Source organism: Mandrillus leucophaeus, unplaced genomic scaffold (assembly GCF_000951045.1).
Source record: "Mandrillus leucophaeus isolate KB7577 unplaced genomic scaffold, Mleu.le_1.0 Scaffold314, whole genome shotgun sequence".
Lineage (NCBI taxonomy): Eukaryota > Metazoa > Chordata > Mammalia > Primates > Cercopithecidae > Mandrillus > Mandrillus leucophaeus.
The window spans coordinates 2,973,165-2,999,123 of NW_012103299.1; the positions used below are offsets into that span (position 1 = coordinate 2,973,165).

Here is a 25,959-nt window from a genome sequence, read left to right on the forward strand (position 1 = left end):
TCTGTGCACAGAGCTGGTATTGTCACAGTGTAATAAGGATACATCCAGTCAAACAGCATGGTGTAGCTGGTCTTTGTGTTCAGTGCAAAGGCAATCCCTCGAAGATCTCTTGCCAGCCCGATCAACATACGCTGTCAGTGGGAAAGAGACACAGTAATTGATTTTCACGTTAGCGCAGAGCAGATGGAGTAATAATCAGGCAATAATGACCACATATCTGATTTTGATTCATTAGCTAAAATGTCTCCTTCAGACCTCTTTCTACAGAAAAGCATAGACTCTTTAAACAAACAGACCATCAAATCTGCTGATAACTCCACTTTACTTCTTATAAATTTAGCTAAGTCATAATTCCAGTAGCGTAGCTAAGCATTTAAGAGTCTTAATATACTTTGCTTCTGAATAATGCCAAATCAGAAAAAAAAAGATCAGGATTGATAATTACACAAAATAGATATGTACAGGGTCTAGCCATTATTTAATAACAGCAAATCTTGAACATCGGCTTGCATGCAATCGGTCCCACAACATAATTTAGAGTCTATCCTAGAAAGGCACTGGCATTTAAAAATTCCTAATGAATATCCTTAATAACTTTAGGACAAAATAAAACTGGCCAAGTGACCTACTGGTACTATGATATACGGGGAATGGCAGTCACATTCCCCAAGTGAGGAAGATGTAAGGAAAAGAGTTCTATATTTGATGTCATAAGACTTGAATTTGAATTTCAGCTTTAAGACTTAGGGCAAGGCAATTTATCAGGCTCACTTTTGTCATCTATAAAAGGGGCTAATAATGCATTTCTCACAGAAGCGCTGTGACAAATAAATGTGATAAATTCATGTGAAAATGCCTAGCAGAGCCTGATACACAGTAAATGTTTCATAAATATTTAGTTTTAGAGAAAAAAACCAAAAACTTGACTCTTGAAGAGAAGAGATCGGACTTGTACTCTGGACTCTTAATTAAGCTGTCCTTAGGTTGATGCTTGGGAAGAGAAAAAGAAAACCCATGAACAGATGCTAGAATGTTGGAACAAAGAGCACAAATAAACATAATTACAAAACAAGGGGGTGGGATAATTGAGATATACAACTGTGACTTCTAAAGATACTGTTTCATTGCAAATACTCAGCTAGAAAATGGTCTCTGAACTTTTTTTTCTACCAGATTTTCTCTTTACTCACACTTTAGTAATAAATGAAAACCTCTTTAGGAAGGAGTTCAAATTATTATTAAGCAAACAGTGAATCCTGACCCTCATCTTAATGGCTGATTTAATTAATTTAATTTCAAAGTAGCAAATAATAGTTTAACTCCCGGAAGTATCTAGGATTTCTCATCCTCTCCTTTCTTTCTGCCTAAGAGGTGACTCAATATAACTGGATGTTATTTATAGGAATATTCAGTTTCTATACTGTCTAACAGTTCACAGAATGATGGTTATCTGAATTTCTGAGTCTTGAAAACTCTGAATTTTTGTTTCTGCTCTATTAAATGACTTACTCCTTTTTTTCTCATACTCTCACCAGTTCTTGTTTTTCTACAACCAGCTGGCCTCCTTGTAGCTCCCTCATGTAACCTGCCATTTGTTTTTAAACATTTTGCCTTTTTATATAGCCTTTTTCCACCACCTGGAGTCTGTTCCTCTCTTTCTCAGCTTTTCACATTCCTGGCAGCCTCCAGAACAAAATACATCTTCTAAGAAGCCTTCTTCAAACTTTTCTATTCTGACTCTTTGGCTTTGCAATCTTTCTACTAAAGTAGGCTTTTTGTTCTATTTTTATTAGGTACACTTACAAGTTTCAGGGTATGCTTCAAAAAATTTTAAGCTTCCACATACACATGAGATATCTACCATTTAAATCTAAATTAGTCAACAAGAACCATGAGTTTTACTTTCTTTGTGTCTAGTATAAGGGGCTCTTGAAATATTTTAGACTATCCTCGTTATACAAAAAGATTAACTTTTATCACAATTTTTTCATGCCTTAAACGATGTCAAATTAATAGAAGTGGTCTATAGGACTCAAATCTATGGACTTTTTTTTTTTTTTTAAGTGGCAAAATGTGGCTATGAAATTATATCTATGTATCATTCTAGAAAATGTTACTACAGAGGAAGCATATAATAATGTTCTAAATGAATTCAGCTGAACAGAAAAATTCAGTGTTAATAAGAAATAGCTTTCTTATGCTCAAACAATATATTTTATCTCAAAGCAGCAGATCATATTGTAATAATCTACGTGGATACACAAACAACACTAAAGAGAGTGTTTTCTTAATAGCCAAAACATATCCAGCCCTGATACTAAAAAGAAAAGCTGTTAACTAAGAGTTCAACCAGCCTACTAAGTAATTTGAGAGAGGTGATCTTATTGAATTTGAGGAACGGAGGAGCTGCAGTTTACCATCTCATTTAAAATAGTGCAAAGAGTTTTATTTTAAAAGTTGCCTTTCTCTTACAGTTGGTCAACACAAGATTGATCTGAAGAATGAGAGGCTCTTGTATTTTTAGTGAGGCTGTTTTGGGGAGTGGGATATATCTGGGGATCTAACCGTATGGATTCCTTTTTGGATAGTTAGGGAGTAACTGCTGAGTTCTTCAGTCTGCTGCATGGTGAACAGTTGTCTGTGTGCCAAGTGTGAGACGAATGGGCTGGGAAACAGCTGAAACGAGGCTCCTTCCACCCTGACCCCCAAAACAGGGTTTCTAATGGAAAGTCTGACAGACCCTTTACTGTAGTGGCACTACTGGGGGCAGCTATAATATTATCCTCATAATTCTACTATATAATAACAACAAAGAAAAAGAAGGTGAAGGGTCATTGTGCTTTGTCTTTAGAATTAAGATGGCTGTCTTCATCCTTACAGCATACTCTTAATTCTGAAGACACATCTTAATAACCTCTAAATAGTTCCAACAAAAGAGCCGTGTCAGAGGAATGAGCAGGCCCCAAGGTGTTTCAACTGGAGTGTTTTCATCTGCCTTTATTGCTCTATCCCTCTCCAGAATTAAGGCAATAACCTGTGATAAATTATTCAGGAACTGCTACAGGGATCAAAGCAAAATCATTCTGTTAAAGTGCTGTTTGCAACATTTGGCACTTAGTGCGAAAACTTTTAATGTGCGCATGCTGAAAATCAAGGATTTTAAATAATTTAACATTGTGGAGTTTTTACGAAAGGACTAAAGATAGCAGGTTCCTATTTAACTGCTCCTCTTTCTCTGAGAAGTTTTCATTCATTTTCCTTGAAACTGATGATGTCATGACCAAATCAAAAGCGATGCATGAGTCAGGGGAGTACTGGAGTATATTTTACCATGGACACAATTATAGGGGGAAACATATGTTTTGAAAGAATACTCTAAAGCTAGGATTTGTCAGAGTATTTTTTCCTCTTTCCCTTTACTTTGAAGAGAAAAACCCAAGACAAAATTTCAATGTTTTCTTTAATTTTGTTAAGAGTAAGTAAGAAAATAAAGCTACAAATTCAAGACTTTTGCTGCATTTCCTCCCCTCACAACTATATTTCAATTTGGCAACACACGTCCTTAATGTTTAAGTTTATCCTGAAATCTGCATTTGAAAATATCTATAAATAGGGAGTTAGAAAATCCTGGTAAGAGTTGCAAATTAAATGAATTTGGCAGTCCTGCGGCATTTTCATAGAGATATTTTAACAGCATCACCTCCTGTGGATTGGAATACTAAATACTTTATTGAAGAACAAAACAGAAATGTTTTTATCTCTAGTACTTGCAGAATGAAGTACCTGAAAGCACTTTTGCACGTATTATTTATTCATCATGATAGAAAAATAGCCTTAACCTAATAAATTACATTTAAAAGCATTTAGTGCAAAAGTTTTGTTTATGATAAAGCAACAGATTTAGTTTTTTATCGGTAGCTTAAAGCACCAAGTTTTCTTTATACAAATTAGACAGATGGTGCTTACAGTAGAATTTACTAAAGGTCTGTCACAACAAATGCAGCCAAGCTGCATATTTAATCACTGCAGAATCTTGTCTACCTGCAGCTGCCAACTGCTAATCCAATTTCCCTGATAAATGTGGCAAGAGACACGATCAGCAATAAAGAGCATCTAACTCCATTTTCCTGCAGGGCGTCTTTTGATGAACATTTAGGACGGAAGCACGGAGTGCACTGTGTGGCCTTGGTTCGTGGCAGCTGCATGCATTCTGAGGCACAGTTCTCAGGTTACTCACTTAATTCTGCCACTATCATTACGTTGCTATTGATCTCAGTAGCTGTTGCCTACACAGCATTACTCTAGATGAAGCTGAATCAGGCAGTTATCATGCATCAAACTTGCTCAAAAGCCTGGAGATTTCCCTTTAATTACTTGTGATTTTATTTGCAAATACCGTTAAAGTGTAATCAAGCAGTCACTTTCCAGGGTCGTTAAGAACTTGCTGGTTTAGGGATATATCACTGGAACTCCATTAAAAATGACTCTAGGAAGATGGTTTCTATCAAACTAGATGGGATTACAACAAAATGGTCTTGGAATATAATGAAATCTTCAGATGAGACAGATGTAATTTTTATAAAGATGATGTTTTTCAACTTCTCTGCTTCTTTTTGATAAAGGGCAGAAATAGCAACCTAAAAGCTGCAAAGATTTTGTTGGTCACTGAAAATATTTGGAAGACATCTAAAAGATACAGCTAACCTGAGTGGAAACTCTGCTGACGAATTTCAGGAAGAGTATAAACACAAAGAGAATCTGTAAGATCCTTTTTTTGGTTTTAAAATTCTGTAACTATAGCATGCTGATAAACATTAATTTCAAAAATTCTTTTAAATTAAGAGGTATAGCATTTGGCTGATTATTTTTTGGTAGAAGAATTACGTAAAGATAATTATCAAAGGCCATCATTTTTCTATTTGGCTTCTTACTGCTGGTTCTTTTTTTTTTTTTTGGTGAAGAGATGCTATGCAAAAGATGGTTAATATTTCTAACAGATTTCAAATAACTATGAAATATATGACTCAATTATCACCAACAAAGGTGTCTACATTCTCTGGAGTGCATTTATTAGTCTGTTAAAGATAATAATCATTGTCAATTTATTTAATATTGCCCTGATACATTGTAATTTCAGAAGATACTATTTCTATTTAGCAGAGCTTGTACTTCCCATCCCCCACCTTAAAATATGGGGCTGTTTTGTCATAGACAGCTTGCTACACTTAAGGATTTTACTAATAAAACATAATGTTGTCTTAGATATTATGACTGTTGCCACAGCTGAACTGACTTGTCAAATCAATCCTAATATGGCTCCCACAGGCACATAAAAACCTTATTTAGCTATCAGTTATCCTAATCACTTTGTTCCGTTTAAGAATGCAATACTTCAAGACCAGTTCCTATTTATACATATATGCCTAGCCATTTAATAAAGTCTTGATTTATATAAATTCTTGTTTAAAAAAATATTTAGAGACATAGTGTTTTAGTATGTGTATGTTTGTGCATTCCTCTATATAGATATGTTGAAACATAACAGTGCAGGACAGATGAGGGAATAGGGGTGTTTAAAGTGGTGTACCCACAAGAAATATCCTATTAAAGATAGTAACTGCCAGAGGAGACAAATCTATGTCATCTAATCATGAACTGACTGTTCAAAACTATTTGCTGACCTCAAAGTTCATTTGTATAAGAAACTAGAAAAACGCTTAAATAAAAGTAAAAATTAAAGACATGCAATTGGGAAAGCAGGTCTGAGGAGGCAAAGAGCACACACAGATATGCAAAGCCCTTTTCTGGATCTAGATATCCTAGAAAAAACAAAACTGTCATTCCTCATATTTGGAAACAAACCTACCTTTACGTCTTCTTGTTTAAAGTTGTTGTTGAATATTTGTAATACTGTTTCAAAAGCAACTGTAAGAGGTAGCATGAAATTCTCAAATTCATCCTCATCTTCGCCTATCAGAGAAACAAAAGGGTCACTATGGTTTAAAATGCATAGAATTGTACATTGTCCTCAGCATTGAGTGCTTCATTTAGGCTTAGAAATATTCCCGAGAAGGGGTCAGCCTGCATTCACATCCATGCCACATTTTGTACTTTTGCTCACTGAATATTCGGGTGTTTTGCCTTCTCTTTTGCACCAAATGAAATAGCAGAATTACTTACCAGTCATTTTTTTCCCCTGGTTCTTTAGGGGATCTAACAGACTCATGCCCCAGGCATCTCAGTCCTTTAGCTCCTAGGGCCCCTAGAGCTTCTCTAATGCCTCAAGGAAGGCCACTTTCAAAGCCTCAGAGATGCAGTGTTTTTTTCCCCTTCTCTTTGGGTGCCAAGGCCCTAAAGGCTCATAGACTCAGGTGCCCAGATAGCTCTAAGTTATTATTCTCTTTTATTTATGTTCTTTTTAATTAATTTATTAAATAAATGGCAGGGAAACTTTTATCTGCCAAAAAGGATGGGGTCCTTATGGGTCATTTGGATTTTAAATACATTCTTCATGGGTACAGTTCTTCTTACACTAAGCTTCCTTTTTTTTTTTTTTTTTAAACAGAGAAGCGGGAAAAGAGACATTTCCTATTAACTTTTTACTTTAAAGGTAGACTGAAGTTTCCTCAAGGATTCTGTCAAAGCAGAATCTTCACTTCACACGTGGATATGCACAATTGATAATTTATGTAGTATCCTTTTTCAAAAGGGGTTTCTTTTAAATGAGAGATTGAATCCACTCATTCGTCCTAAGTCACAGGGAGCTATGAGCTGCACTCTACTTAAGAAACAGGCAGAGAAAGATTAAGTGTCTTGCTTAAGGTGGAATACTTAGTTGGAGGTGGAACGACATGGTTCAGACCGCCTAATTTCTATGCTATTAGTAGAGTTTTTAAATAGAGTATGAGAGAGGAAATGAGCTCTCAGAGAAGGTCCTCAAAGTTTGGTCCTTGACCTAGCAGCATCGACATCACTTGTGAACTTGTTAGATGTAAATGCCCAGGTTCCATCCCAATCCATTTAATCAGAAACTCTGGGGGTGGGTCCCAGCAATTTTGTTTTAATAGGCCCTCCAGATGATTCAGATGCCTGTGAATGTTTGAAAAACACTGGCCTATAGTCATTGTTCAGACAAAGAAACAGAGGTCCTGGCAGGATCAAGATCCTTTGACTCTTAAGGAATGGCTGATCTGGCTGACTCTGATCTTCTGTGATTTATCTCTTTCCTTCAATTTCACATTGTTTCAAGAGTACAACAGAATTGGGGACTTAGCTTGGTTACAAACAGAGGCCAAAAGGCTAACTAATCTTTACTGGTGTGCTGTTCTAAACGAAGGTCAGTGTCCTGAGTGAAGAGTAAGGCAGACCAAATTAGAATCTCTTCTCTGTCAACTGGCTATGTGACCAAGTGACTCCTCTTCTCTGTTAACTGGTGACAACACAGACCCATACAGATGTCATTTTTCAAGGCCTAGGTGAAATAATATCTTTCCCAATGTCTAAGCTAAGCTTTCCTAACTCCCAATCAAGTTATCTCCCTTCTCCCTTTGGATTCCCATAGCATTTTGCCTGGCTCTTAACCATCGTACCAGTCTGCCTTGAATTGCAGATATTTAAGCACATATCTAATAATAGCAATAACAATACTACCTACATTATACCACAACTACCATTTGATCAGGGTTACTGTGGGAACTAAATGAGATAAAATTTATAAAGTATACACGTGAATTATCAGCTCTACTAGCTTACGCTGATAGTATCTTCAGATTAGCTTCTACAGCGCTGAGACTGTATCTTTGTGTTTCTCAGTGAAGGAGAATGATGTAGAGCTCTGCAGTAAACAGGCCCAGGTGTCTGACTCCACCGTATATTATTTAACTTCGGATATTTTACTAATTACTCTGAGTCTCAGTTTCTTAATCTATAAAATAAGTATAAAAATACTTATCTTCGAGGGTCACTGTGAAGATTAAATGTTATAATATATGGAAAATAGAAGATGCTCAATAAATAGTAATGGTGGTACTAGTATTATAGTATTAGCACAGAATAGAGCCTGGCATTATTAGGGAAATACTGTGTTTAGATAAAAAGTAATTTCTCAATAAAGGTGAATTTTAGAACGTCTTTATTTTCTTAACACCTGATATAGAATAATACAATAAATAATTGAAATATACATTGTCAAATCCTAAATACATAAAATATATGTACATTATACTTAACCCATGTAATCTTACTCTTCTAAGATAAAGTATATTCTAAACATGGAATTATTAATGAGAACAGTGGAAATTATCACTGCAGGCAGATGACGGTGCTATAAAGAATGGATGCTTTGAAATCACAAAGTTTATCTAAGCTTAGCTGGAGCACTGGTGAATGCTTATAATCCTGCCTACTTGGGAGCTGGGGTAGGAGGACCCCTTGGGTCCAGGAGTTTGAGACCAACCTGGGCAACACAGTGAGATCTCATCTCTTAAAAAAAAGAAAAAAAGTTTATCTAAGCTTGAATCCTGGCTCTGCTACTATTAGCTGTCTGGTTTTGGGTAAAGTCACTTCACTCATCAAAGCCTTAGTGTGCTCACCTGTAATTAAGAGACATAATATTTACTTCATAAAGTTAGCCATGAGAATTAAGTAAATGACAAAACATCTGTAACCGCCCCCCCGCCCCCCGCCTTGCTCAGTGTCTGGTACTTAATAAGTGACAGCCATTAGCACTATTGTTGTCTTGAGTCTAACATGGACTTAGAGAGGTGATTATGGTAATCAAGAAGAGTATAACTGCAAGATTGCCAGCCCAGTGCCCTTCCTTTGGGAACAAAGTTTTCCAAGGTAAGGATGCTTATTCAGAACAAAGACAAATTCAGACTTTTAACATTTCAACTCCTAACTTAATATTCTGAGCTACAGATAAAAAAAACTTCCTGATTCCATTTCTTTCTCCATTCAAATTTTAAAGCAAACAGGAATACCAGGAGCACAAGAGACAAGCTACCAAAATGTGCAGGGAGAAGTCAAGGAGCAAATACTATAAATGCAGTAATGTGAGCAGCAATTCTGCTTAACTCTCACTTCCTCAGAGAGGCCTTCCCTGACCACTCTATCTAAAGTGCTACCCACATTTCCCCCTCTCCCCACATCACTTTCCAACCCCATAACCTGCTTTACTTTTCTTATGGGACTTACTACACTGGCTATTCATTGACATATTTATTCATTTGTTGTTTATCCTCTCTATTAGGATGTAAGTTCCTTGGGAAGGAACTTGTTCTATTTCCATCACAGAGGATCCCTAGTGCCTTGAATGGGGTCTGGCACTCAAGAAGTATTTGTGGAGTGACTGAATAACACTGTTATTCCTTGAGTTCTTATGCAGGCAATGGATTTGGTACTTTATTTGCTTAAAAAACACTTATGTGGCTCTTACTGTTTTCAAAGTACTGTTGCAAGTCATTAATGGTCAGAACAACCTCATGAAGTTGTATGATTTTCTTCGTTTTACATGTGAACAGAGAGACTCAAAGGAATTAGGTAGCCTGCCCAACATCCTCCAGCCGGTAATGTCAGCCAGGATTCCCAACCACGTCTGCTTTACTCCCAAGCTCATGCTTTTCCAGGTCTCTGGTAAGGTGGAAGACATCAGAGATGGGGACTAATGTTATTGTCACAGAATCCTGAATTTGGAGCTGCATGAAGTCAGGAGAGAGTGAAGATCAGCCAGCTTAGTTCTGGTGAGGAAAATGGAATTCCTAGACAATCACTTGGGTTTAAAGTAGGCAAATATAAGACACTGGTGCATTATACTATAAAAATGTTTACTGTTTTAGTTAGCACTGTTTCTGCTCTTGCAACGTGATATGCTGTGCCATCAAAGCTGGAGAACTGGATATTTTTGTTTATATCATGCAAACAACTTTATACAACATTACTATTAAAGACTTTTTCTAATCTGTATTACCATACAGGTATCATTTACTATTTCTGATGCAAAAGGAGAAAACATGAGCTCACTCTCTTACAACTTCACATTCAAGTACGTAGTCATATATTTAGTGTTCCAAATGTATATATGATTATTTTATGAATAATAATTGAAGCTGTTAGTTTTTTTCTTAATAAGACAAAGGTCCAGAAACCAATATGATTTGAAGGTAAAGTGCCAATTTATAGATTAATATTTTCATTGCCATCAGGAAAAGTAAATGTGAACATAACATCGTAAGTTCTCAGTCATGCATAGATAAAAATTGTAAATTTCTTAGTTTTTAGGTGAAACCCAAAGCTAATCACCTCCACTGTGCCTCTGAGAATATGTTTAAACAGAAAGTTATTCATTTTGTAAGTTCTAAACATTTTGTTTCCTTCAGAGACATCACATTAAAATATAAGAGTAACTGTTTAAGTATGTTGGCTGACAGATACTTTATTTGTAGGACATTTCATTTATTATTTTGTACAATTTAAAACCTCCATCGGTGGAAATGTAAAATGGTACAACCAATGTAATATGGTGTAGTCACTGTGGAAAACAGTTTGGCAGTTACTCAAAAAATTTGAGTTGCCAGTTGACTCATCAATTTCACTTCTAGGTATTTACCCAAGAAAACTGAATACACATGTCCACACAAAAAGTTGTACGCAAATGCTCACAGCTGTATTATTTCATAATAACCAAAGGTAGAAAAAAACTCAAATGTTCATCAACTGATGAGTGGCTAAACAAAATGTGGTACATCCACTATGGAATATTATTCAGCCATAAAAAGGAACAAAGTATTAATACATGCCAAAACATGAATGCGCCTTGAAAATATGCTAAGTGAAAGAGGCCAGATACAGAGGCCACAAATTGTATGATTCCATTTATATTAATGCCCAGAATAGGCAAATCCATACAGACAGAAAACAGATGAGTGGTTTCTAGGGTTTGGGGGAGGGGAGAAGAGGAGCGATTACTTAATGGTACAGGGTTTCTTGGGGGTGATGAAAATGTTGCAGAATTAGATAATGGTTATGGCTGCACAATTTTATGAATATTCTGAATATACTAAATACCAGTGAATTATGTACTTTACAAAAGTGAATTTTATGGCATATGAATCTAAAACAACAACACCAACAACAAAAATCTGGGTTTGCTCCCCCTCCGAAGTGTATACAAAACAGTGAAACTTCTCATTTCCTTAAATTTGAATGCAAACAGCAGCTGGATTACTGGGGAGTTGGGGGAAGTGGGCAAGGAGAAGTAAGTAATAGAAATGATATGGTAACTGTAAATGATGGTAGCCAACAGTTACTGAGGATTTGCTGTATAAGTACTGTGTGAAACACTTTGGCAATTGTGATAAACCAATATGGCAGGTAGAATACAGAATAATTACCCTCTCAAAGACATCCATTCTAATTCTTGGAACCTGTGAATATATTAGGTTATATGATAAAGGGAAATTAAGGTTGCTAATAAACTGACTTTAAAACAGAAAAGTATTCTGGATTACCCAGGTGGGTCCAATGTAATCTAATCACAAGAGTCCTTAACAGTGGAAAAGAGAAGCAGAAGTCGGAGAACCACAAAGATGGCAGCATGGGAAGGATTCGGCCTGACGCTGATGGAGAAAGGGAGGCCATGAGCCAAGGAAAGCAGGTGGTCTCCAGAAGCCGCAAAAGGCAAAAGAACAGATTCTTCCTTAGATCCCTGCTGACACCTTGATTTTAGCTCACTGAGACCCATTTGGACATCTGACCTCTAGGATTATAAAATAATACATTAGTATTGTTTAAGCTACTTCCTTGTGGTAATCTGTTACAGCAATAATAACAGAAAACCAATATAGTCAGTAAAGGTCAGGTTTATTGCCAACCACCCCATCCCCCATTTTCATCTGAAATACAACCTGAGGCACATAGCATCTAATTAAATTCATACGAAGTGCAAATCACTGAGTAGAAACCAAACTGCATTTCAAAGTTAACACCAATTAATGTGACACCCAATTTCTTTCCCCCTTTCTAATCACTCCAATGTGCATGGCTTATATACAAGACATACTTAATTTATTTTTCTAGGATTCAATTAGAATGTTTTATATTTCCATCCAAGAATCACATCCAACACTTTTGCAAGAAAGTAGGTATAATGAAGCTCTGGTCCAAATTAAGGAAAATTAAGAGGAGAGATAAACAAGGAGATACAGGCACAGGGCGAAGAAAATAGTCCATTTGAAACCAAGTAACAATGGGCGATCTCATAAAAGTTGGTGACTTGCAGGTCTAGGCCCAGATCATCTGCTATTTCCCAATGTTTCATTAAGATACCACTTCTAAGTTATATTACAGTAAAACTTGGAGAAATGTGCTTAACTGGTCCCTGAAACTTGGGCCACAATTTGGTTTTCATTTCAGTTTCCCTCTAAATTGCCTAGGAGTTCTAGCTAGTTTTGAAATGACTTCTGGCTTCAGGCAGGGCAGGATATTTTGGTATGTGTTGGGAAGTATCATCAGATCTTGCTTCCACAGGAAAATAGCTCCAAATATTGAGGGCAGAGTAGATGGCATTAAGAGCACCAAACTTGCCTCATTTTGAGGTCCCAGCAGCAGTCAATGCTTCTTCTAATAGTGCACTCAACAAACGTTTCTTAATATTTTCTAAGAACTTGCTTTGTGATAGGAATTGCTCTAGGCCCTTTTGTATATCTTTCTTATTAAAACCACATGATAACTCTTCTATGTAGTTTTCTCTATTTAACAGATGAGAAAACTGAGGTGCCTTTAATTCGTCCCCCTAGGGAACCAGAGTGTTTATTTTAGTTCCCAGAAAAAAAAATACACTGCCCACTGCAGACTACAGCTACCCATTTTCAAAGAATCCCACCCTAAAAGTCTCATCCATGAAACACTTCATTCCCTGGGGTGCTCTGGACTGTCTAGCCTCAAAACCAGGTAAGTTATTAAAACTGGATCTGGACTTAATAGGCTGCTTTCTGCCTACAGGGCCAGCTAATTAGTCTTAATTATCTCATTATAGATTTTAAGTATTTCCAGCTGCTTCTTTACCCCTTACTGCCCACTCCCTCATCCCCTATGTCTATTTTTCAGATAATCTCTGCCAAGTCATGGACACAGTTGATACACTGATGTATTCTTCCGATCTATCAGCTATTTCTGATCAAGCCCCTCACTTGCTAAGCCTTCCTGAGATATCCACCTCTGTGTTCCTTTATCCATGAGAAGAAATACGCTTTGGCCAATCATTGGACATAAGAACAAATTTTAAAAACCACACTGGATTTTCACTGACCATCAAACTGTAATATAGCACAAACAATAAACATGCATCTATCTGTTTATTTCATAGAAGCTTAGGAAGTAATCCTCTCTCCTTTTCTTTCACTGCCTGCAAGCCCCAAATCAATCATTCGGACCAAATAGTTCAAATAAAAATGAAGGAAAAAGTTTTATTTCTTAATTGGTTGACAAAGTAAAAGATGAAGTAATAGTTTAGTGAAAGTGGATGAAAATATACGGTCAGAGGGCTACTACTTACATGACTGACCTTGGGCAGGTCATTTAATCTCTCTGAATCTCAGTTTTCTTTTTTTTTGAGACGGAGTCTCGCTCTGTTGCCCAGGCTGGAGTACAGTGGTGGGATCTCGGCTCACTGCAAGCTCCGCCTCAAGGGTTCACACCATTCTCCTGCCTCAGCCTCCCAAGTAGCTGGGACTACAGGTGCCCACCACCACGTCCAGCTAATTTTTTTTTGTATTTTTAGCAGAGACAGGGTTTCACCATGTCAGCCAGGATGGTCTCGATCTCCTGACCTCGTGATCTGCCCACCTCGGCCTCCCAAAGTGCTGGGATTACAGGCGTGAGCCACTGCGCCCGGCCTCTGAACCTCAGTTTTCTAACAGATAAACAATGGAATAATACCTATTTAATGTGGGCAGTTGTAAGGATCAAAAAGGATAAATGCCTGTTAAAGTGGTTTATAAACTATATATTTTTTAAAATGTTAACTATTATTAATAAAGAAAAGAAAAAATTTCCTTCCTCTGTGTTTTTACTTTTATCTTTAGTAGCTATTTCTAGAATACTCTTCCTTTGTTATTCAAGTCATTCGTTATTTAAAATTTCTTAAATTTAAGCTAGTGATATCTTCAGATGCCAATTACCTCTTATAAGACAAAGCATATGGATACTGTGCTACCCTCTCCCCTAAAGATAGAACTCTTTACATCCATAAACATCATTTTAATATTAGTATCCCCCTAGTAATTAAAAATATGGCTGCTTCTTAGAGTTTAAATACCTGAGGAATGCATTGCTCACTCAAATCCTATCCACGTGCCTCTCCTCTAAGTAGTACAACATAAGATGCAATCATGACATGTCCAAGGAAAATCAACCATGGTGACACTGAGCACTTTCAAATTTGTGGCTGGTAAAAACTGAATTTGCAAATAATAATTTCGGTCCTTCACAAAATGAAAAGTGTTGTTATAGCACCTTGCCACACTTACCCTCTTCAGTATTTGTCAACTAAATTCATCTGCATTCAAATTAAACAAAATAGAAGATTTTTATGTATTCAAGTATTTTATACTGAATAGCTCCTTGGAGGGTCTCCATTTACTGGCTCGGGTAATACTATCTTTCCTTTAGTTTATTAGATCGACCAAGTTAATTTTAAATAACCTAGGGAACTTTAAGTGATTCTTAGAAGGGCTAACATGCGTGCACATACGGTTGGTCATCCATTTTTTTCTGCACATGAAGGGATTTTCTACATTCATTTTGATCATTTCTTGGAACACCAAAAAAACTTGCCAATATCTCTCACATGTTTTGAAACACCACCATTCTAATGATGAAATGCTTTCAATTCTGTTTTTTATGCAAGTGAACATTTTGTTTAGTTTAGCTAAAGCAATCAGATAAAATGGTACAACTGTTTATTGCCAACCACCCCCACCCCCTACATTTTCATCTGAAACACAACCTGGGGCACATAGCATCTAATTAAATTCATACAAAGTGCAAATCACTGAGTAGAAACCAAAATGCATTTCAAAGTAAATACCAATTAATGTGACACCCAATTTCTTTCCCCCTTTCTAATCACTCCAATGTGCAAGGCTTATACACAAGACATATTCAATTTATTTTTGTAGGATTCAATCAGAATGTTTTATATTTCCATCCAAGAATCACATCCGACACTTTTGCAAGGAAGTAGGTGTTTTTTTTCTATGTGATTCTTATCACCACTCCCACTCTCCAAAATCAGTGATATAAAAAGTTTGTCTTCATTTTTCTTTTTAATTTGAGGAGGATTCTCATTATCTACTGTTTTTATTTTTTTCATTTAATATATGAATCTATGCTGCTCTTGACAACAGCACTATCTTTTTCTTCCTTGTTTCCATGACAATGAACACACAATAGAAAACTATCAAGCCATATATACAGAAATTCTGACAGCCATGTTCCAGTCAACCTAGTTTGTGAGACAAGGCTTCAAATAATAAAAACTGTGTTCAACAATGCTCAACAAATCATCGTCTATAAAGTAATAACACTTTGAACAGAGAGCAACAAGAGACTAATCGGGCACAAGAGTGGCCAAGTGTAGCTAATCACTTGTGAAAGTAATCAGCCACTTGATTTGTTTTGTCTTGGAGAGGCCAATGATCAGAGCTACGTCCAGAAAGAACCTGGCAGTCAGAGCTGATTCCAGGAGCCACAATGACGGTATCTTGGTTACTGTACACTGGTTTGTCATTCATTCAACAAGCATTTACTGAGCATCTGCAATGTAAAGACCTTGACTGGTGCTAGAAAAATATAAATGAGGTAGTCCATACCGGGAAGGTGCCCAACATAATTTTGGGAAGAAGAACAACTCTAGTGGTTTTTTTTTCTTTTTTATTATACTTTAAGTTCTAGGGTACATGTGCACAACATGGTTTGTTACATATGTATACATGTGCCATGTTGGTGTGCTGCACCCATTAACTCGTCATTTACATTAGGTATATCTCCTAATGTTATCCCTCCCCGCTCCCCCCACCCCACAACAGGCCCTGGTGTGTGATGTTCCCCTTCCTGTGTCCAAGTGTTCTCATTGAAACAACTCTAGTTTTTAACAAGAGAAAGCAGCTCTGGTAATTTATACAACAAATCATACTTGATGCTCTTAATCATAACTTGATGCTTATCACATACATTTCATTATTTTAAAAAGTAAAAATTACTGATACATAAGGAAGGAGTTTCTTTTCAAACATGTGGAAGTTCTATGGTGGTAGCTACTACGATTTCAAATTTTTTTATATCCAGCTTCAACTCACTTATATTCAGCACCTACCATGCACTAAGCACTTCCACCATAGCCTATCTCTTTCTGTTTCTCTCAAGCTGTCTAAAAAGTGCTTGTAATACAACAGATACTTACATAAAAAAAAAAAAACAAAAAAACTTTGAACTAAAAACGTGAATTTATTCTTTATATTGTTATGGTTAAGTATGTCAAAGGAATAGAATCCTGGGAAAACTAATAAAATCCATCATTTAAATTATATGTGTTTATTTCAGTTTCTCATACCTCATAGTTTACATTAAGCAATACTAAATAAGAGCAAATCTGCTTTCCAAAAAGTGTGCAATGTCTTTCTGGGCATCATCCTGAATATCAATTATCAATGCAGTAATAAGTACAGTAGTACTGTGAATACAGAGTTGGGGCTGTGCGCAGGCTCTGATAGTGCTATCCTGTTGTTTAACCTACCACAGATTCATAGCAGGTTCCATATCTGTGATGACCATATCAAAAAGGAAACGTTAACCCATTCCATTCCCAGGTTCTGAAAATGTGAGTGACATGGACCTAGTTTTAAAAACTCTCCTCTAGATACTTCTCTTTAACTTTGGTGTCCTCACTTCTTTCACTCTGTGTGACAGGGTTATTAAAAGAGCATTTTTAAGGCCTGGAAAATAAATTAAGTCCAGACAAGTGTTTCGAGGTCTCTTTAATGCTTGGACAACTGGGAAAGCGAGAAGACAAGCTCCTTGAGGCCAGGACCCAGTATGCCTGATTCATCTGTGTCCTGCCCTCAGAGTTTAGCACGCTGTGCTTTCTAAATGATTGTCAAGGACAATGACACAGTCTGGGCTGCTCCTCTTCTCTCCAACACAGCAGCCAAGAGGTAAAATAGGCCAGGATGCGGTACGAAAAGCTGTCACTCTGTTACATCTCCCACTTCCCTAAGGTAGCAGATGATTGGGTTTTGCATGCCTGGTTTACACTCTTCAAATATTTATAGACAGTTCTCTTTGCCTCCAGCCCTAGTTGTCACTTAGCCAAGTTATACATACATGGTTCTTTTAATCTTTCCTTAGAAATCAATCCCACTAAGCTCTTTAATCATTCTAGTTGCATTTCTCTCAACTTTTGGCAGTTTGTCTTTCTGGTGATTTAGTCTGTGGCAAAGCAGGGAAAAAAGCATGAAACATAGACGGGTGTGGTCCCCTTTCCATTTCAAAATTCAATGCCTTTTATGTGCAAAATAAAATTATTTTTCTTCTGTTTGTATGAACATGTTTTTAAATATTCATATTTAAGTTGATGTATTAATAGACTGCAAGATAAACAAAAAAAGTATTATTGGTACTATATTGTCTAAGGATGATATTGTCACTGACTGAACCCTCTCATGTATAACTGGTCTAACTTGTAGTATTCCAATATGAGAAATGGGAATCTAGAGTAACATAGTCACTACAAAGAAGCTTAAATGCCCATCCTAAGGTACTGCCCATCTGTAAATACTTCTCACTAACTTTAGCTTTTTAGTAACAAATTTTAAAAATAAGTTAATTTGCCGGGCGCGGTGGCTCAAGCCTGTGATCCCAGCACTTTGGGAGGCCGAGGCGGGTGGATCACGAGGTCAGGAGATCGAGACTATCCTGGCTAACATGGTGAAACCCAGCCCCAACCAAACATACAAAAAACTAGCTGGGCGTGGTGGTGGGCGCCTGTAGTTACAGCTACTTGGGAGGCTGAGGCGGGAGAATGGCGTGAACCCGGGAGGCGGAGCTTGCAGTGAGCCCAGATCACGCCACTGCACTCCAGCCTGGGAGACACAGCGAGACTCCATCTCAAAAAAAAAGTTAATTTTTACCATTATAAAAGGAATACACTAAAAAAATTCAAATGATCCGAAATAGAAAAAATTACCTACATGCTACAACCCAAAGTCAACATTTAGCATTTTTAATTATTTTTTAAATTTACAGATAAAATTTTATGTTATTTATTGTATACAACAGGTTTTGAGGTATATAGACAGGCCTTGTTTTATTGTGCTTCACAGATACTACACTTTTTTTTTTTTTTTTTTTTAAAACAACTGAAGATTTGTGGCAAACCTGAGTCGAGCAATTCTATTGGCATCATTCTGCCAACATCATGAACCTCCTTCGTGTTTCTGGGCCACATTTTGATAATTTTACTAATATTTAAAACTTTTTTCATTATTATTATATCTGTTATGGTAATCTGTGCCCTTTGATGTTACTATTGTAACTGTTGTGGGGCACGACAAATTGTGCCCTTATAGGATAGCCAACTTCATTGATACATATTGTATATGCTGACTGCTCCATAAACCAGCCACTCCTTTGTATCTCTCCATCTTCTCAGGCCTCTCTATTTTCTGAGACACAACAATATTGATGTTAGGCCAATTAATAACCCTGTGATGGTCTCCAAGTATTCACGTGAAAGGAAGAGCTGCACAACTCTCACTTTAAATCAAAAGCTGGAAATGATTAAGCTCAGTGAGAAAGGCATGTCAAAAGCTTTAATTGGTCAAACACTGGGTCTCCTGCACCAGGTAGCCAGGTGATGAATGAAAAGGAAAAATTACTGAAGAAAATTAAAGCGATTAAACTAAAATGACAGCAAAAACACACAATGAGAAAGTGAAACAACCTTACTGCTGATATAAAGAAAGTTTTACTGGTCTGCATAGAAAATCATACCAGCCATAACATTTCCTAAGCCAAAGCCTAATGCGAAGCAAGGCCCTAACTCTATTCTATGAAAGCAGAGAGGTGAGGAAGTTGCAGAAGAAGAGTTAGAAGCTAGCAGAAGTTGGTTCATGAGGTTTAAGGAAAGATGATGCCTCCATAACCTCAGAGTGCAGGGTGAAGCAGTCAAGTGCTGATGGAGAAGCTGCAGTGAGTTATACTGAAGATCTAGCTAAGACCATTGATGAAAGTGGCTGCACTTAAACAACAGATTTTCAGTGCAGATGAAACAGCCTTTTACTGGAAGAAGATGCCATCTAGGACTTTCATAGCTCGAGAGGAGAGGTCAATGTCTGACTTCAAAGCTTCCAAGACCGGGCTGACTCTCTCATTAGGGGCTAATGCTGACAGTGACTTGAAGTTGATGCCAGTGCCCATTTGTCATTTTGAAAATCCTAGGGTCCTTAAGGATTATGCTTAATCTACTCTGCCTGTGCTCTAGAAATAGAGCAACAAAGCCTGGATGACAGCACATCTGTTTATGGCATGGTTTACTGAAAATTTTAAGCCAACTGTTGAAGCCTACTGCTCAGGAAAAGGATTTTGTAAGGCTAGAGCTACCACAGATTCCTCTGATGAATCAGGGAAAAGTAAATCAAAAACCTTCTGGAAAGGACTCACCATTCTGGATACCACTAAGAACATTTGTGATTCGGTGGGGAGGTCATAATAACATTAACAGGAATTTGGAAGAAGTGATTCCAACTCTCACGGATGACTCTGAGGGGTTCAAGACTTCAGGGGAGGAAGTAACTGCAGATGTGATTTAAAGAGCAAGAGACCTATAATTAGAAGTGGAGCCTGAAGATGTGACTGAACTGCTGCAGTCTCGTCATAAAACTTGAATGGATGAGGAGTTGCTTCTTCTGGATGACCAAATACAGTGGTGTCTTCAAATGCAATCTACTTGTGGTAAAGATGCTGTGAACATTGTTGAAATAACAAAAGATTTAGAATATTACACAACCTTAGTTGATAAAGCAGCAGCAGAGTTTGAGAGGACTGACTCCAGTTTTTAAAGAAGTTCTCCTGTGGGTCAAATTGTATCAAACAGCATCGTAGGCTACAGAGAAATCTTTTGTGAAAGGAAGTCAATTGATGCAGCAGATTTCATTGTTGTCTTATTTTAAGAAATTGCCACAGCCACCTCAACCTTTGGCAACTACCCTGATCAGTCAGCAGCTATCAACATCGAGACCAGACCTTCCACCAGGAAAAAGATTACAACACGTTGAAAGCTCAGATGGTTGCTAGAATTTTTTAGCAATAAAGTATTTAATTTAGTTTTATTGTTTTTTGAGATGGAGTTCTGCTCTTGTTGCTCAGGCTGGAGTGCAGTGGCGTGATCTTGGCTCACTGCAACCTCCGTCTCCTGGGTTCAAGCAATTCTCCTGCCTCAGCCTCCCAAGTAGCTGGGATTACAAAACATTCACCACCATGCCTGGCTAATTTTGTATTTTTAGTAGCGACAGGGTTTCACCACGTTAGTCAGGCTGGTCTCGAATTCCTGACCTCAGGTGATCCACCCGCCTTGGCCTCCCAAAGTGCTGGGATTACAGGTGTGAGCCACCGCACCAGGCTGCAATAAAGTATTTTAAATTAAGATATGTACATTGTATCTACATCATGATATTACACACTTAATAGACTACAGTACAGTAAGTTTAACTTTTATATACACTGGAAAACAAAAACTGTGTGACTTGCTTTATTGTATCACTTTATCATGATGGTCTGGAACTAAATCTGCAATATATCTGAGGTACATATGTATGATGTAGAGTAACTAAATCTAACTAACTGACAAACGCATTACCTCTATAGTTATCATTTTTGTGATGAGAACCTTTAACATCCAGTCTCTTAGTATTTTTCAAGAATACAATATATTGTTATTACCTATACTCACCATCTATGTACAACAGACCTCTTTAACTTATTCTATCTACCTGAAACTTTGTATCTTTTGACCAGCATCACCCCAAAGTCCTCAGCTCTTAGTAACCACCATTCTACTTTGTAGTTCTATGAGATGAACTTTTTCAGATTTCACATATGAGTGATATCATATAGTATTTGTCCATAGCCTGGCTTATTTCACTTAACACAGTGTTCTCCAGGTTCATCCATACTGTGGCAAATGGCAGACTTTTTTTCTTTTTTATGGCTGAATAGTATTCCATTGTGTATATATACCACATTTTCTTTATCCATTCATCTGTGGATGGACACTTAGGTTGATTCCATATATCCTGGCTATTGTGAATATGCAATAAACATACGGTAATGCAGCTGTTTGATATACTCATTTCATTTCCTTTGGATACATATACACCCAGTAATCAGATTGCTGGATTGTAGAGTCATTTTATTTCGAATTTTCTGAGGACCCTCTACACGGTTTTTCACAATGAATGTACTAACCATTTTTGAAGAATTCCATTTAAGCCTTTTCTGAAGTATTGTCCCCCCATCTCCAACATACATAGTCATACCATTTGCACCAGTGTAACATTTTGCCTTTTCACTTAATGTTATAATATAAAATTTCACCTATCGCCTTGTCTTTAAATATTCATTTTCATTGAGTGCCAATCATTCCACAAGTAAGTGGGCATGCCATAATTTTACAATTCCCTACTGTTGGACAGTTACATCATTTCCACTTTTTCTCTAGTTTAGACATCACTATGACGAAAATCTTCTTTACACACAAGCAAAAAAAACCTTGTGTGTAAAGTTTTTGTCTGTTAAGATTATTCCTAGATTCATAGCAGTAAAATCAATGTGTCAAAGGACAGGCAGAAAGTAAGTTATGAGGTAAAAAATCAGTGCAAGTGTTATGTGAAGTGAAAAATGCCACCTTAAGTACAAAGATTTGTCTTTTGGCTCTAATGCTAACAAGTGAACACTCAAATCTTAGAAGGTTGTAGAAAACTGTCCGAAATGGCTAATTCTAATAAGTTAAATGTTGTACCCACTAGTATTCCACTTCTTTATTCACACAAGCGTATGGCTGATCCCTTATTGAGTTTAAATTCTTAACCTTACCTAGATCTACCATCAGAAGGCGAGTGAGCGCTGTGTAGAAGGTTGTTCGACACCTGAAGTCACTGAGACTGTAACTGTCACTGATGCCAAGAAAAGGGAAGTGTTCACTCTAATGAAAGCAAAAGAGTAATCCAAGTTACTAACGCTTTACCTCAACTATTTGTAAAATTCTATTAATTAATTAAAGAAATAAGACTTACCGTGTGGTTTTTTAGCATGAATTTCACAGCATCTATCTTCACAAGTTTTTTTAAAAGAATATAGGTAATAGAAGTTAAGGAATCTAAGGAAATATATTTGTCATATCAGTGTGTAATAAATCACAAAGTAACAGTGAACTGTAGTGGCATCAATTTCTACTTATAAAAAATAAATAAAATTTCTAAAGAGCATTCCTATAGAAATGTCTTTCCTTTTGTTAAGAATGATAATCTATTATTAACCAATGCAATTACTTTTTCTATCTTATATATATTCTAGTTATGGAAAGAAAGAATGAATTTTATAATTAAGACAAGAACTCCTTTACTATTAAAGTCTTGGTAGTGGAAAATTAAAACTGACCCCTTTTTATATTTTGGGTGTAACTTGCGAACTTCTACTTACTTAATGTTATTTCATAATGAAATAATTATAAAAGACCCATAATAGGCTATCAAAAAAGAGAAAATTACTCAATTCTAAGAAACAGTGAGCTCTCTTAGTAGAAATCTAAGATCAGAATATAATTAGGAGGATATAGCAGACTGTATGTCATCAAGTATAGATGGACAGCTTAAAGGAACTAATAGTTCTCAAGTGCCTAGTATGTAAAAGGCATTTTCCATATGTTAATTCACCTAATCTTCACAATTATACTGTTAAGTATTGATTATTATTTTTAGTCCATAAATAATGAAACAGGAGCTAAGAGAAATTAAGTCACTTGCCCAAGATCATACAGCCATGGATTGACAGTGCTGAGATTTGAACTGTAGTTTGGTTCCAAAGGCCATGTTCTTTCTGCTGTACCACATTATCACCTGAACAGTTCAACTTAGAAGGAGCATGAAGTTAAGAAATCGGAAACATGAATAAAAGGCCTAAATAATTTCAGGTATGATGTGGATTCTAAACACATCTACTCAGTATGCAAATACCCTCTTCTCTTACTCTACCATAGTCATGTGTTTCTACCAGAGCTAGAGCATCTCTCGGCCATTCCCTAACACCCACTCATGCCTTTCTTGAAGGCTATAATAATCTTATATGGCTCCATTCATATTACAAGGAAAACACTGGCTTTCTGTTTCCTTCACATCATCTCCAAATATATGACTCAGTCTACTGCCTCTGCACAGGGGCACTGAGAAGTATAATTCTAAATTTTAGTCACTCAGGCATGGGTATCAAAGAGTGGAAAACACATTGGAACACGAGTCAGGAGACCTGGGCTTGACTATACCATTCAATGAATCCAAGTAATAAACTTAGCCTGTCTCAGCCTTAGTTTCTCTCTCCAACAAATGAGGATGAAACCTATGCCCAAGCTACTTTACAGGATTGTTCTGAGGATCACATAATGCAAATGTCTTTGCCAGTTATCAATCATGGAAAAAGAAAGATGCAGAGAATTCACAAAACGTATGCAACTTGCAAGGCTAATTTTCACAATTTCATGAGATAGACAGTATTACTTCTATTTTTCAGGTAAGGAAATAAACTAAAAAAAAATTAAATAATTTTTCAAAAGATAAACAATTAGTATGATTTATATTCAAGTCCCTCTGATTCCAAAGCAACTATTCCAGTTGCATATGAAGCATGTATGTTTGGCTTAGCCATATACCTGATTATTTAAAATATGCATCTACATTTTAGCATGTATCTGTATTAGACAGTAAACTTTCTAAGGGCAGGGATGATACCCATGCATTTTAACCCTCTTGCACTGCTCTCAGCAGGTGCTCAATGCATTGTGTTTTTCTTTTTTTTCTTTTTTTGAGACAGACTCTCGCTCTGTCACCCAGGCTGGAGTGCAGTGGCGTGATCTCAGCTCACTGCAACCTCCACCCCTCCAGGTTCAAGTGATTCTCCTGCTTCAGCCTCCTGAGTAGTCAGGACTACAATCATGGGTCACCACGTCTAGCTAATTTTTTGTATTTTTAGTAGAGATGGGGTTTCACTATGTTGGTCATGCTGGTCTCGAACTCCTTACTTCAAGTGATCCACCGTGCCTGGCCACAATGCACTGGGTTTTTCTGGCAGGCTGCAGGGCAACAAGACCAAGGCTGACAGGTAGCAAGTTTTTCCTTGCCTCCAAAGATGCAGATTTGATGATTATTCCCAGTGTCAGTCACTGGGCTGAAGACCTGCCACTCAGACTTCACTCAGTTAAACAGGGGTAGGATCAATAAACTTAGAAATATCTTAAGTAATTACCAAATAGAATTCTCTTAAAATTGCAAAGTTAAAAGTGACAGGGTCTATGGGTAATAAGAATGCTGCCATTAATAGGAATCTTCCTGTCAGTGCTGTTAATAAACAGCAAGTCATGTTTTGACAACAGAATATTTATGAAAGCAATAAACAGAACATTCACAGGAAGAATCTCATCTGTCAAAGACACATTTTCTGCAGAACGGCATCTGTGCACTTTGTATCAAGGCCAGCCTCACTGCCTTTTAATTACATTCCAAAGAAAAAAATGATTAAGAATGAATTTTTACATTTTTCAATAAAGAAAAAAATGAGAGTTCACCTGAATATTTATATTCTCTTATAGAAATTCAATTCAAAGCTAGTTACGGCTCTTAAGTGGGTCTGTAATGTTAAAAAAGGCAAATGAACACGTCATCTTTATGATCTTTACACTCTGATCTTATTCTTCTCTAAGAGACTAGGGTTCATCTGAGTTGTGCCATTTTGGCTGGGTGGAGCATTAGATAAATTATGGCAACACTAAGTTAGATTTCAGAGGTCTATTCAAAACACCTCTTAGCAGTAAACCTGGTAATGGTGGTAACAGTAACAGTAGTAACAGTACTAGAAGTCTTGAGAGTGAGTAAAATTAATAGAGGAAACATCACATAGGGAACATGTCAACAGAAGAGTCACGATTCAAATCCAGATCTGTCTGGCTCTAAAGCTTAGGGTCTTTTCACTAGGGTATATCAGTAAAGAGACTAGTTCTCCTCCAGAGATCATTTGCTTCTTGAAATACAATTGAAATCGGAATCAAGTCCCAGAAGGGACAGGGAAACATTTTATTTTAGGAGGGACCAATTCATTAATGAGCCAGCATCACATCCAGGATTGAGCAAACTCTACAGTCAGGCTGGCAGTAACCCATTAAACAAAATTCTCAGAAAATCCCTGTCTCTAGCCATACAGTTATGAAAACACTGAAGAGGGTGAAGATGGTCTTATTGATAGCTAGGATAACACATAAAGAAAAACAAGAAAATAATCTTATAAGATGGCTGAAAATTCTGAAAATTCTGAAAATCTGTATCCTTTGAAAAGGAGGATAACTAAATTGAGAATGAACTGCTTTCTTAGGTTACAGGAGTACTACACAATTCAGTAGCTGCTCGACACAGTATCACCAAGTATGACTTCAATTCACAGTATCAGGCCTTTTCTGACTATTTACCACATTTCATCAAATCTAAAACACCACTGATTGTAAAACAAAAAAATCAATATAATATGTACTACTAAGAAAAAGTACTTAAAAATACCATCAATTATAAGATATATCCTATTTACAGAAGTGTAAAGACGTGAAAAAATTTGATTTAGAATTACAGTAGTGTACTAGATACATCATAT

General features: G+C 36.8%; 1 protein-coding gene across 1 annotated transcript in view; it reads right to left on the reverse strand.

Annotated features, from left to right (window-relative positions):
- RANBP17 (RAN binding protein 17) overlaps positions 1 to 22,428 on the reverse strand; it is a 133,363-nt gene extending 110,935 nt beyond the window's left edge. The window contains exons 1-4 of the mRNA XM_011987719.1: positions 22,347 to 22,428; positions 22,147 to 22,255; positions 5,867 to 5,970; positions 43 to 131 (exon numbers count right to left, since the gene is read on the reverse strand). Coding sequence (XP_011843109.1) covers positions 43 to 131; positions 5,867 to 5,970; positions 22,147 to 22,255; positions 22,347 to 22,364 — 320 coding nt within the window. The 5' untranslated portion in view covers positions 22,365 to 22,428. The remainder of the gene's footprint in view (positions 1 to 42; positions 132 to 5,866; positions 5,971 to 22,146; positions 22,256 to 22,346) is intronic.
- Between the last annotated feature and the right edge of the window lie 3,531 nt (positions 22,429 to 25,959).